Source organism: Corythoichthys intestinalis, chromosome 16, assembly GCF_030265065.1.
Source record: "Corythoichthys intestinalis isolate RoL2023-P3 chromosome 16, ASM3026506v1, whole genome shotgun sequence".
Lineage (NCBI taxonomy): Eukaryota > Metazoa > Chordata > Actinopteri > Syngnathiformes > Syngnathidae > Corythoichthys > Corythoichthys intestinalis.
Window position 1 is genome coordinate 28,473,921 of NC_080410.1, and position 14,299 is coordinate 28,488,219.

The window sequence follows — 14,299 nt, forward strand, 5'->3', positions numbered from 1 at the left end:
CATCCCAGGAATGAAAAGCGCCGAGCGTGGGGAGCGGTCGGGGAACGCCGAGTGTGACTCACAGGGACGTTTCCCGTTTTGCGGCACAGCGAGGAGTCTCCGCCAGAAAAAAAAAAAAAAACAACAACAACAACGAGACGCTGCCAAAGAAGATGACTCACAGGAAGTTGAAGCTTCTTGCCTTCTTAGAGGAGGGAAAAAAAAAACATTTGGGATGAGGATGTCAAAGAATTTCGTTGGCTTGCGTATTCACTAATACTTTTGGAAAGATTTCATCAATAGAGAAAACAAACGGGTGCAAAATGATGGTGCAACTCCTTACAATGTCGCCTTTGGGAATCTGCTTGTTATGCAAAAGGATGAAGAAGAATATTGCAATGGTGGTAGAGGAGGAATCCAAATGACAAAACAACAATGCACACCATGTAGTAGCCAACAAATCAAATGCAACAAACTCCTTGCTATGCCACCTTTGGGAATCTCCTGGTTACGTAATAAATAAATTAGGCAGTACATAAAGGAAAATTCCAAATGAGGACAACTTAGCATACAGTCAAAAGCCAAAAAATGAAATGAAACCCACAAAACTCATTATTTCACCTTCTCTGTTATGCCAAACTAAAAGAAATTAAAAATTTACATGATCTCCGGGTGGGGGGGACATAAAACTGAAAGACTAGATCGGAAATCCAGAACAGAAATGGGGCATTGACAGCGGAAGTGGATTCCAAAAGGATGAATAACCAATGAAAAAAAAACACATTAGACACACAATAGCTCTTGACATGCCACTATTTTGCGGAAAAATGAGGATAATGAAGAGTAAGAGGATGACAAATATTTAATGATGCAGCAGCAACGCAAACTGTCAACCAATTAAAGACAGTTCCGTGTTATGCCACCTGGTTACACAAAACCAAAATATTCGGAGAGAAATTAGGCACAGCGGGGGAGGATTCTGCCATGGTTACACAAAACAAACAAAGGAAAAAGATTAGGCAGGGTAACTGAAAATCAAAACACGAGGGAAAAAGCTCTCGTCTCTAGGAAGGAATGCAACAAACGCACATAACTTCCTGCAATGCCCCCTTTGAGAATCTCCAGGTTGCACAAAATGAGAAGAAATTAAAAAGGCTAAAGCAGTGGAAGATGGAGAATTCCAAATGGGGGAGTAACAATGCATGGCGCCGACAAAAAACTCACCAAACTCCTTGTTATGCCACCATTGGGAATCTCCTGGTTATGCAATCTAAAAGACTAGGTGGGGTATAAGGAGGGATGAATAGATATGCAACACACACTATACACAAGGCAATCAATGGGACACTAAACTCCCTGTTATGCCACCTTAAGGAATCTTGCAGGACAATAAGAAACGATTAAAACATGCAAGATGCACAAAACAATAACAAATGATGAAGCAGCACCTAACTTCTTGTTATGCCACCTTGTGGAAATTGAGGGCCAACTGCTGTAGTTGTAGAAGAGGAGTGGGAGAATAGAATGACGAAGCAGTAAGGTGCAACAAACAATACTTCTCGTTGTGCCCCATCATGTGCAAAACTCAAAGGTTATGTTTTAAATTAAAAACCAAAACGAGAGAAAAAACAAAACAGCCACAACTCCTTGTTGTGTCAGTTTAGGGAATCTATGTCACACAAACCTAAAATTAATAAGTATGAATGACTGTGAGCGGAAAATTTAAAACCATCATCTTTAGTATGCGCCAAACTCCTTGTTATGCTACCTTTTGGCCATTAGCCTGGAAATGAAGACCCTCATAAGGCTTGTAACTCAAATGTTGATTATTTTTTGGTCAGTTTGCCAAGTGCTAATGTGAGAAAAAGATTTTTGCAGTGTGAAAGTCGTTTTGCCGTCGCGACACCGAATGGATGAGGTGAGAGCCGAGAGAGTTTTATCACCGCTGCGGCGGCCACTTGTAATTTAGCACAAGTGACGGGACCCTTGCTCGTAAATCCCTCGGAGGAGGCGGGTCACGGGAGGTAACTTGCCGCTGAAAAAAATGCCCACCTCACTCTAAACAAGTTGTGCAAAAGTCTCCTGTTAGGATGGCTTTTGTGATGGATGAACAGTAACGAGTCCCCCCGTCCCGGGACAAAAGCAAAGAAGGGTTTGGAGAAGGGGTCTTACCTCGGGCAGGTAGAGGAAAGCGGGGGGACACTGTAGCGAGTGCGGTAGCATCCCGGAGCCAGAGAGCAGCAGACAGCCGGAGTTGGCCATGGAGCTCAACGTGGGGTAACGGGACGCTTTGCGCATTTACACGGGGGGATCCTCGGCTCTGGATCTGGCTGGCTGTCCTCAGATCGCACGCTCGCCGCCTTTGTCACTTTCCCTTCCCTGGCTGTGTGCACCGGAGCAGGACGACAACGTGCGCTGCGTTCCGCCTTGATCGGGATCTCTGCCTTGCTCTTTCTCAGTGTGTCTCTTGAGCTGGCTCTCTCGCTCTAGTCCGCGCCGCCACTCTGTTTACTTTGAGCGGCATAAAAGGCAACAAAAGCGTCGAGACACAGAATGGGAGGTTCCGGCGAGGAGGAGGGGTTGCCGTGCCGACAGGAGGTTGGCTCGTTTTGGAGGGGGGTGAGGAACGGCGGGGGTAGTCTTACTGATGAAGTCCCCGGTGGATTCCGACATCAAACGGTCCGGGAATGGGGATGACATTAGAACAGCTGATCCGAGGCATTAGCAGCTCGCGGGACACCGCACGCTGCTTTTTAATTGCAGCCCCCGAAAACCCTCCCCCACGATCGCCCCCAAAATACACGCCTCTCAGAGGATGCTCCAGCGCTCAAGGACACGCTGATGCGGCTTGGAACACATGTAGTAAAATGTAAGCGTTATGCCACAGCTGCCCTCATGGACAACCTTTTAATGCTTCAGACTCACATATGCACAAGAGCTTCAAAACCTACTTCTGAAAGCATTGATAGCAGTCATTTCTTAATAACATTAGATGTGGAATTTTTATGGAAAAACATTTAAGTTATTAATTACTTGGGCTCCAATAAAGTAAAAGAAAATGCAATAATTGTTTGTTCTGGATTGTCCCGTCTTTTTGAGGAATAAATGACAATATTCAGGGATTTTTCATTTTTAATTTAAAAAAAAATTACTGAAAAAAGAAAATTTCAAAGCAAGTAAAAAAGGAATTAGAAATAAAAATGAATAAGCAACCATAATCAGCTTTACTTAGCAACATGGAATTTGCTTGACTTATATATATGGCGGAAAACACTTAGGTGACTTCAAGTTCCGCTCTGAGACCCTCAATTTGGCCAACTTTCAAAATTGTCCGAAATGCATGTGTGATACATCATTGGAAAGCTTAAAATCTCAATTTTCTGGGGGAACAAAAATTTTGAACAGGAAGGCATTTAAAAAAAAAAAATTAAACAGCAAAACCTTAATTGGAGGCGAGAGCACGTGAGAGCAGAATTAAAGACGCCACCATTTTAACGAGATATTATTGAGTACTTACCTCTTTTCGGTCCAAAAATCCATGTAGCATGTATCACCGAGTGTCAAGACATCGCTGTGAATGGCCACAGCCGGATTTTTTATTTTATTTTATGGGTGAAACATGGTGATATAACAAGGGTCGCAATGCAGAAATCGCAGACAACAAGGAGTGGTTGAGATTTTCTTTTTCATATAGTTACCCTTTTAAACTTTTTATATTTTTCTTTGCTTGAAATGATTATTTATCATCTAACATATCGAAGAAAATGCGACAGTAACAAAAAAAAACATACAATTAAGCGATAGTTATGAGGTAGATATCCGTGACTTTTTACAGACGCCAATTTTTTCATTGTTATGTAATTCGTTTAAAAGTTTAAAATATGCGAGTGAATAATTTTTTCAAGTGTTTTTTTTTTTTTTTTTTTTTTTTTTAAACTAAAATTTAAATATCAATTAATGATTCTAACATTCTGAATAATAAATATAATTACTTACCTTCTTTTTATGGCTCGGTTGAAACATAAGCCGTTGCGCGACGTCTGTAAACGGGGGTTTTCAGGGTAAAACGGACAGATTAAAAGTAGTTCGGAGGCTTAGTGCGCAATGAATCTGCTATGGCAGCTTATAGAAATATTGTTCTATCAAACACAACAGTTCTTTTGGCTTAAAATACAGCAGTTTATTTTAAAGAGGGGTGCAAGAGCAGAAACTGCTTTTTCAGCCTTGTCTGTTTTCCGCCATATACAGACGTAGGTGAAGTAGCCAAAAATGTATTCACGTAAGAGTAGTGTTAATTCAAAATAATATTACTCAAATAATATTAAGTAAAAACTGCTATCCAAAGAATGCACTCAATTACAAGTGAAAAAAAGTATTTGGTAAAAAGCATACTAAAAAATGACTAACATTGCGAGTAACTGCTTACAATGTTTTACATGTTTTTCTCAGTACAAAGTTATCAATATGACCTGTAATTATTATAACGTACTATAGCCAATTACACAACCACACTAAGCCAAAGAAATACAAAAAAAAAAAATTGAAATCCAGCGAGAGAAAAAAAATCTACAGAAATGAAGCATCATTCGTCCAAAGAGCAAAATTTCCCTCTAGTGTGGAAAACATATTACCTATTATGAAATTAAAAGGATCACATCGCCGGTTTTCCATGGTCAATTGCTTTCAACCAAGAATCGAGGCTGTTTTACGTCCATGTCTATAAAGAATTCCGGGAATTAAGAATTTATTCTAGGGCTGTCAAACGATTAAAATTTTTAATCGAGTTAATTACAACTTAAAAATTAATTAATCGTAATTAATCGCAAATCAAACCATCTATAAAATATGCCATATTTTTCTGTAAATTATTGTTGGAATGGAAAGATAAGACACAAGATGGATATATACATTCAAAATACAGTACATAAGGACTATTTGTTTATTATAACAATAAATCAACAAGATGGCATTAACATTATTAACATTCTGCTAAAGTGATCCATGGATAGAAGGACTTGTAGTTCTTAAAAGAAAAATGTTAGTACAAGTTATATTAAAACCCCTCTTCATGTTTTCGTTTGAATAAAATTTGTAAAATTTTTAATCAAAAAATAAACAAGTAGCCCGCCATTGTTGATGTCAATAATTACTTACACAATGCTCATGGGTGCTGAAGCCTATAAAATCAGTCGCCCCCAAGCGCCAGCAGAGGGTGGCAAAACTCCATAAAACACAATTAACAAGCAGTTCACTGTACTGGCATTTAAATCTGTCTGAGTGGGGGGAGATGCGTTGATTGCGTCAAATTTTTTAACGTGATTAATTAAAAAAAAATTAATTAACGCCCGTTAACGCGATAATTTTGACAGCCCTAATTTATTCACAAGAATTTTCAACGAAAAAAGCTCTTTGTGATTCCACTCAGTCAGCTTTGACGGGCTCGCCAACAATACAGGCCTCATATTTATTGGCCCCGCGCCCCGTGTCCCGTCAATACATTATGAAGTCTATGGTTTTGAAAATTAAAAACTACCTTAAATTGGGTTTAAGAATGTGTATTCTGTTTGAAGAGTCCACTGAAATCAAGAACATTGGCATTAAAGCACATAACAATGCTGGATTATTCCTGATGACAGTTGGTTGACTAAATGTGCTCTTCAGCGAACATCCAGGCCATCCATCCAACAGGAAGCCGTCGCAGGAACAAAACAAAAATTCCGCCTGCGCTCGCACTCGTGCTGAGCGGAGCGCGCGGCACCGCCAAAACCCGCTGGCGGCTTCCTTTGAGTGTGTCTCTTTCCTCATTCATTCCGTTTGATAGCGCTTTAAAGGCGGCGCGCAGACAAAGAGAATGTACAAAGAGACGCGCTTACATCACACTTTTATGACCTCCAACGTTGCATGCCGATGACAACTTGGACTTGATTACGTCCACGGGTCGCTGACCATCGCGGACGGGAAGCGTTTGGAGGAATGAGCCAAGATCAAGACTGGGTCAGATTAAAGCAGGCCGGGATAGTCTTTAATAAAAATGAATAAAAGAGCAAAAAGCCTTCTTGCCTTGTCATATCCTTCTTTGGGTTCTGGATTACAACTCATTGGCTGCCATTGCCATTTGTTTTCCCTTTTAATATTTTGAATATTCCTACCACAAATCAAGTTTCATGAATATGGAATTTGATAGGTCTTAAGAGTCTCATGGAAGCATGCTCAAAACATACAAGTCTGCCATTTTCATTTTGTCAATGTTCAGGTTTTTCTTTGCTTTTAAAATTCAACTCTCCAAGCAAGATCCACTTGTCAACATAAAATTTGGAAGACATATCTATCATCAGCAGACGCACTATAAAATTTCTCAAACCAAGCCAACGAACAACCCATCTATGACAAGCGTGTGGCTGGCAGGCACCGTAACCACGGTGATGCATTCCGTGTGCCATAAACGTGAGATCGATGCATCGTAAAACGTAGCCGGCAGTAAAACGTGGCACGGCAGTGTGTACTCAGTGGCCACACCGGGCCTTTGAGAGCCTCAACGAAACAACATAATAGTGGTTATAATGACTTGGAGAACTAGATTAGTGTACGTTTAGTTGCAAATACAAAATGGTAGTTACAGGTTTTTCAAATTACCAGCCATCGCCTGGTAAGGAAAACTTGGCGTAGTGAATTCCAAGCACTGCTAAATTCAAATATCTGCGAACCAATGCAAGAAATAAACTATAAAATACAAATGGGAGGCCGTCGGATCGTCCGCTACGTCTCTCCTCTGGCAGCCATCTTGTGGCCTGCCCCGCCTTTACTGTCTAGCCACCTCGGCTGCTTTTCCCACTTTTTTGGGTCTCATCGACGCAGTTAATAATTCAAATGAGCACAGCGAGATCGCGCGCTTCAAAGCGGGCTGCCGGCGTGTTCTCCACGCTGCCATTTTTTTCCTCTTTTTGTCATGTGAAATCAAAGCCCTCACGCACGCACACACGCTGGTGCGTCGCCAATTAAAAAAACCCATCAACGACCGCCGGGCTTATCGGCACAACAAGTCCTGGCGGTGATCGCCATGGCAACGCGGTGGTGATCGGCGTATGACTCCGACGTTGATTGCTTTATGACGATGGGTACGCAAACTGGCGTGTTGTTGACTGCCATTGACGGCGATAGCCGTCCAATCCGTTTTGAATGGGAGGTGCTAGCAGAGATAGCAATAGTAGACCAAGAATTAACATCACAACCTTGTGATCTTTGACTTTACTGTTTATCGGGTTTCAATTGTGCTGCCAAATGCGTTACGATTAGGGCTACCACAATGAATTCTATTTCAAAACCAAATAAATCGAAAACTATTTTCATCGTTAATAATTGCTCATCTAAAAATTGACCATATCTTCTCTTTTGGGCTTCTAAATAGTTTTCCTTCATATAGTTTTCTATATTAAAATGGAAAAAAGTAAATGAAAAATGAAAAAGAAATAAAAGGATACGAACAGATACTCTGATTACTATAGTCTTTGATGTAATCTGATTATCTTTGTAATGAATCAAAATGTGATATTTTAAACATCTTCTTTTGCTTTAGAAAACAGTATCAGGTGAAATGCAAAGTCCAAACACTTTGCAAAATGACAAAAAAACACAAATGCAAACCACCACAACACAAACACCAAATTCAAACACTTTGCAAATTAGAAAAAAAAATGAATGCAAACTGCCACAACATGGCCACCAATTGCCAAAGCACGACTGCAAATTAACAAAAGCACAAACCCCAATTTCTACAACACAAATGCAAGTGGCTCACAACATGAATGCAAAATAAAAACGCACAAATGCAAACTGCCACAACACAATCCCCAACTGCCAAAGCCCGAACCCCAATAGCGTACCGCACGAATGCTATTTTTAGACCGTGACATCGCCATAGTAACCCGGCAGTGGGTCAACATGAACACGCCCTCGCATACAACTCATGTTATTACTACTTGTTTTCTGTCGGTAATCTTTCAAAAAAAGAACATGCCGAGTAAACACTGCTGCTATGGAACTTTTAGAAACGACTTTAGACAATACGACATATGAAAGCTGTTTTCTTCTGCCAAAAAAAGAGGAAAAAATGTGAACAATGGATCAACTTGTAAGGACGTCCAAAAGACCAGTTTAACGAAGGTGAAACCCATCACCTTCATATGCAGTCAACATTTTGTTGGGGGCAATGGTCCTAATGAGGTCGAAGAGGTAAGCCATTTTTATATTTTTTAGTGTGGCGTTTTGCCATGCTTCTGTCTGACAATGAATGACCTTAAAAAAAAAATTAAAATGGTATCTGACTGCCACTGTTGTTACCTTTTCTGTTGTAAAAAAACAAATGTAGGAAGGGGGAAGTGTAAATAAATTATAGAATTAAGATTTCTTATTAATGAAAAAATTAAAAGTGTTCGTTGCCTGTCACTGAGGTACATTTGCGATCGCTACACAAAAATAGCAATGTAAATTACCTCCAATAACATTCAGAGACGTAAGACAACCATTGGATATAATATATAAGAAAGACAGGGCATATGGTGGTAAAGGATAGATTGTTGAAACAGGAGAAAGCCATTGTCAGTAGTGTAATGCAGGGTACACAAGAAAAAGGTATCGATAAAAAGCTACCTCTGGATCAGGTTGGCTCTTTTTCCCGTCTTTTTCAGCCTTCGACACTGAAGCCATCTCTTGAATTGACCATTTGTATGTTCTTCCACATCTTTACCAGTGAATTTGGTACAAGGGACATCATTTTCGGACAGGATTGGTAGGTTTAGCTCAGTAAACATCTTGTTCGTACACTATTTACATGCATTTAGCATTTGGACAAACGCGAGCTTGACCCGCCAAGCAACAATTGCTAACGTCATGAATATAAATGAGCAAAAGTGACTGTTGCGTGCGTTACACCATTGCCACAACACGAATGCAAATGGCTCACAACACAACTGCAAATGGGTCGCAATACGATTACAAGAAGCCACAGGCTTTTCAAATTTCACGTAGACCTGGTGACTACAACTCCTGCTGTCGCGTAACCATAAGTTACTATGTCACATTCCCACATGTGTAGAGCTTGAAAACTTAAGTTACAGAAATTTTCTCACAAATTCACATTTTGGTGTACAGTCATTCCTCACTACTCTGTGCTTCAAACTTCGCGCCCTCAGTCCATCGTGGATTTTTATTCATTAAAAAAAAAAAAAAAAAAAAAACACAGATGAGCTGTCCCCAGTTGATTGTGTATTCTCTCTCTCGCTTACTCCCTTACTCTCCCTGTTCTTTGTTTGTCAGCCCGTGCACTGAAGTTGCTTATTAAAGTTAACGATATTGACAAATGTTTGGGTTTGATCCTGCCAGAGCTGCGGACTTCAAAGTGCCGCATGTGTCAGTCATCGTTCAACTTGTTAAACAGTTGGTGTGGCAACTCATTGTTTGAGTGGACTCACTCGATGAAGCATTTAATAAAGTCAAGCATTTTCCCACTACAGTAGTTTATTCTTATTTTTAAAAAATCGGTGGGACAGTAACATGTTTAAAACTTATCATATTTATTACATTTGAAGTGCTTAAAACCATTTATTAAAATATAAAGAGTACCACAAAAGTGAGTACACCCCTCATATTTCTGCAGATATTTCAGTATATCTTTTCATGGGACAACACTGACAAAATGACACTTTGACACAATGAAAAGTAGTCTGTGTGCAGTTTATATAATAGAGTTAAAAATTTCCCCCTCAAAATAACTAAAAAAAAAAAAATTGCCATTAATATCTAAACCCCTGGCAACAAAACTGAGTACACCCCATAGAAACTAAGTACATCCCTAAATGTTCAAATTGAGTACTGCTTGTCATTTTCCCTCCAAAATGTCATGTGACTCGTTACAGGAGTGCTGTCAGCATTGCTGCAGAGATTGAAGAGGTGGGGGTCAGCCTGTTATTGCTAAGACCATAAGCCGCACTCTACATCAAATTGGTGTGCATGGCTGTTATCCCAGGAGGAAGCCACTTCTGAAGACGGTATACAAGAAAGATCGCAAACAGTTTGCTTAAGACATGTCAACAAAGCACATGGATTACTGGGACCATGTCCTATGGTCTGATGAGACGGCAATTTGCATTCTAGCATTTCTCCCTTTGCATTTCGCCTGACACTTCTCAACCACTGTAGTTTTAGGTTTCAATGCACATTTCTAGTTAAAATGTAAAGTCGAGTACTTAAAAAAAATAACGTATTTCATATATGAGCCAATTAATCACATATCTACAGATAACCCTAGACAAATCGCGCTTCGAAATTAGCGGTTTCAGTTATTCGCGGATTTTTCAGGAACAGTATAAGGCTCCCTTGACACCTGTACATTGTGTCCTCTTCATCATCTTCACCGAAGTGCACTTGGACTATCAAAATAAGCCTTCGTGACAGCCTGAGTTACGATACTACTTTTTCAATCCAATCATCAGAAATTAATATCTGAACAATAATCCAAGTGACCCTGACGACTAGTGGCATATTTCTGTAAACAATCGACATGGTTCTACCTATCACATGTGACAATTCTTCAATGTATTCTGAAACAATGCACGTGAGATCAGAGGAAAAAAAACATTCGCACTACATTCATTTCCTAATTAGTACGACGGCCTTGCGTTCAATGTCTTAACACGAGTTTTGCGTTTATGAGTCGTGGAATCTATACCGTGCAATTTATTTTTAATAAAGACCTGATTGTACATATGGTTCCAAAGAGACTTCTGGCCTAAATAATATTAAATATAATAACTAAGCATGGCTGAGCACAACAAAAAAACAACCAACTTCAGCAGTTTAAATTTTTTTTTGTTTTGTGTTTTTTTTAGGTCTCTCCAAAGCATTGAAGTTAGTAGTTAAAGTCATTTAATGTTCTGGTTTCTTATTGACTTATCCGTATATGCTGCAAGATGCAATAAGATACACTCATGGCCCACTTAATTAGGTATGCAAGATAATGAGATCCAATGCAAGATGCAATCAGACCTCCTGCTTTTAACAAAACAATATTATTGCTCTTTTTATTCTTACTATCTATTATTGCGATTGCTGTTTGGACTCTAAAACTTCACTTTGTAATACTGAGAACTGCTTTCTAACACATACGACAAAAACAACAACAAAAAAACACTTTATTAGATTAGATTTTTTTCACCTGTCATCTTCAGCTGCTTGTTCATGTAGAATGTTAAATCTGACTTTTTTTTTTTTTTTTCTAATCGTTTTTTAAATCACTGCCACTCAGTTATGTGTATAGTATTCAGAGTATAGTGGTACCTCTACATATGAAGTTAATTTTTTCCAGGACCTTGTTTTTAAATCAAAACGGTCGCGTGTTGAGCAGGATTTTCCCATGAGAATACATTATAATTCCATTAAAGTGCCTATGACAGGATTAAAAAAAAGTCCTAAGTAGCATTATTATGTGAATTACAATCATATTTTGAGACAATTCGACTATATACAACAATTTGGAAAAGTGCAGGTGATGCCGTTTAACCCCTGCCTGTCATTATCGTGCTCTAGCGTCCCCAACAGCAGGATGACGTCGGCAGGGTCATGGTTTCATCTGATTTTGAATTCAGCCCATTGAGGTGGAATTATTCAAAACGAGGAAAATGCGATGAAGAGAGCCGCAAAATGTGATTGTTTCAATCTCTCTACTCCAATATTTTTACAGGATATTTTTTTTATCTCAGTATTTTCCCCAAATTGCTGAATAAATGGTATGTTCACGACAAATAACAGTGTTGTGCTAAATGGAATATGAAATATTAAAAATGCATTTATTCATTATGACATGGCAAAATTACTCCATTATGGTCTAAACTGTCTACTTCTGGCACGTTTCCGAATGATGTTTTATTCCACCGGAGTTAGTCTGGCTTTTGTCATTTCCCCGCCCCGGCTTCGGAGAGCATAAACAAACCGGGAGTCGTGACAGCTAGCCGACAAGCTAACCCGAACCGAGTGATGTTTCAAAGTCTTCGAAGCAAAAAATAATACAAAAGTACCCCGGATCACATCACACGGCGGCGGGGTTGTCGGCTGTCTTTGCTGATTGGCAACCCGCTGGGCAGCGAGCAAGTTACAGCTCGTGGTTCCCTCTTGCGGGCAGGAGAGCTCTTTTTCTGGGGAAGCAGCTGGAGAATGACCACCTGACAAACCAGCCGACGTCAGAGGAGCGCGTAGTTGCCACAAAGTCAACACGAATATGGCGTAAATTAATGCAAATTACGCGGTGAAGACGTAAACATTGAGAGAGCGGTGTGCAGTTGTTGTGAAGCTAACATGGCAGGATGTGTCCGAGGAGAACTTTTCTACATGTCCGTCCATGATCAAACGTAAGTGTTTATTTTGTAATCGTTGTATTTGCAGCCATTTTTAACACAAAGTTGCAATTTCTGGTGGAAAATTTGACAGAGCACCGGGCACATGAAGAGTGCAATAAGCCGAGTATAGTGCTGTCCCGTCGGGCATGGGAAGTACCGAGGGGGGTGTGCGATAAGCCGCCGGTCGTTGGCTGAGTGGCATTCTCGGTGAACAAGAAGCATTGTCAGCCACAAAATGCAAGCCACCTCCGTATTAAAACATGTGCCATGATCCCAGTATTTGGCATAATACAAAATACGATGTTTACTCACTACCTCGTAAGTCCAATGGTCCCACAGTTGTCGGCCTTGTTTTAGCCATTCTCCGAGGGTGAACGGGAACTTTTTGAAACCCAAAAAGGCTCACATGCATCTCCCTTGTGTAGCAACAAATCCCTGCAGCACATTTGGCTGGCGTGATGCGAAAAATTAACGAATTAATCCGTAAAATCAGCTGAAGCTGCAGTCCTTCTGCATGCTATAAAGCAATGCTGTATTGTGGGACGCTGACCCAGGTGACGTCACATTCGCATTCCTCCTCAAAACAGGAAGTTATTCATTTTAATGGCGCATGATTAAAAAGATTTAATGAATAAAACGTTCGCTTACACACACATCCAAGCGGTCCATTTCATTCAGGAGCATAAAATACCATGTGAAATATAAACCAAACATGCTTTTTGGTGTCATAGGCACTTTAATTTGTTCCACAGCCCGAAAACCTACACTAAATCCTGAAAAAGGCTGCTGGTACTCTTGCAAATAGCAATTACATAGAGTAAAACTAATAAATTATGAATAAAAATTTTGAATTATAATTATTGTTATTTAATAATAGTAATAATATTAATAATAATACCTGTTATAATGTAACAAATCGGGTTCTAATGTGGCGCATGTGTTTTGCGAGGTGTACCTGAACACACCGCGTGGCTGACTTGACAGAGTGAGTTACTTTTACTTTGCTCAGCTTAGGCAGACAGTAGGCATGTTGTGTTGCACAACTTCTGAAATAAATTAAAAACCTGACAAAGCTGGAGATTTCTTTGGCGATGCTACCACAATAATATTTGTCACCTTAACTTATAACGACTGGCGAACGGAGGTCGGAGGAGGACTGTCGAGATCGTAGACGTAGACATTCTATGGCCGTATTGTCGAGTCATTCACGGTCGCGCGCACCACGCTCATATTAAAGTTCATTTTAATGGGAAGTGGCACCTTTTACCTTTTTTCACCAACTGCACTAACATTCTTGGAACCCATATTGATTTCTCTCCCCAAGAAAATCCGCCCTGCGTCCGTCTTGCGCAAAATTAAAGAAATTGCGGCTCTGTCTTAAAACGCGTACTCCGAGCATGTCGTCGGGTGTAGAAAAAAATGGCGAGTCAAATTTCACGCCCGATGTTGAAAAGACCGTGTGTCGAAAATATGGTACGTCGAAGTACAACTATATGTTTTGTTGTATTTCGTAAAATCTATATTTAAAAAAGTAAATAAATTTATTTAAAAAAGCATTACTGGCGATAAACGTTCGATCCATTTTCAATGGCAGTCATCATTCACTGATAGCCATGCAGTCAAAACGGACTGGACGTCTATTGCTGTCCATGGCACACGAATTAATGTTTTAAGAAAACATTCTGTAGCCATGCCTACCCGCTAAATATGAGTCTGACCATGGCTTTAAAATGGCTCTGAATTTTTTCTGAACTTAGCTGCCATGTCATTGATAGATAATTTCAGTTATTATGTAAATTAGCCAAAACCAAAATCAGTCAAATTAAGAAGGCCTCGCTTACAGACACGTTTGCAGAATTAGGCAGCTAATTAAAGATTTACTTGCTTGTTTAATTTCACACTGGATGGTTTGGCAGGCACTCCAGACAGACAAT

General features: G+C 39.9%; 1 protein-coding gene across 4 annotated transcripts in view; it reads right to left on the reverse strand.

Annotated features, from left to right (window-relative positions):
* The window catches only part of LOC130932009 (RNA binding protein fox-1 homolog 3-like), a 506,184-nt gene that overhangs the window by 196,356 nt on the left and 295,529 nt on the right, over positions 1 to 14,299 (reverse strand). The window contains exon 1 of one of the 4 annotated variants that reach the window (XM_057861346.1): positions 2,152 to 2,705. The exons of the other annotated variants lie outside the window; for them this stretch is intronic. Within the exon in view, the coding sequence (XP_057717329.1) occupies positions 2,152 to 2,277 (126 nt within the window). The 5' untranslated portion in view covers positions 2,278 to 2,705. Of the gene's footprint in view, positions 1 to 2,151; positions 2,706 to 14,299 lie in introns of those variants that run through there. 4 annotated transcript variants of the gene reach the window in all.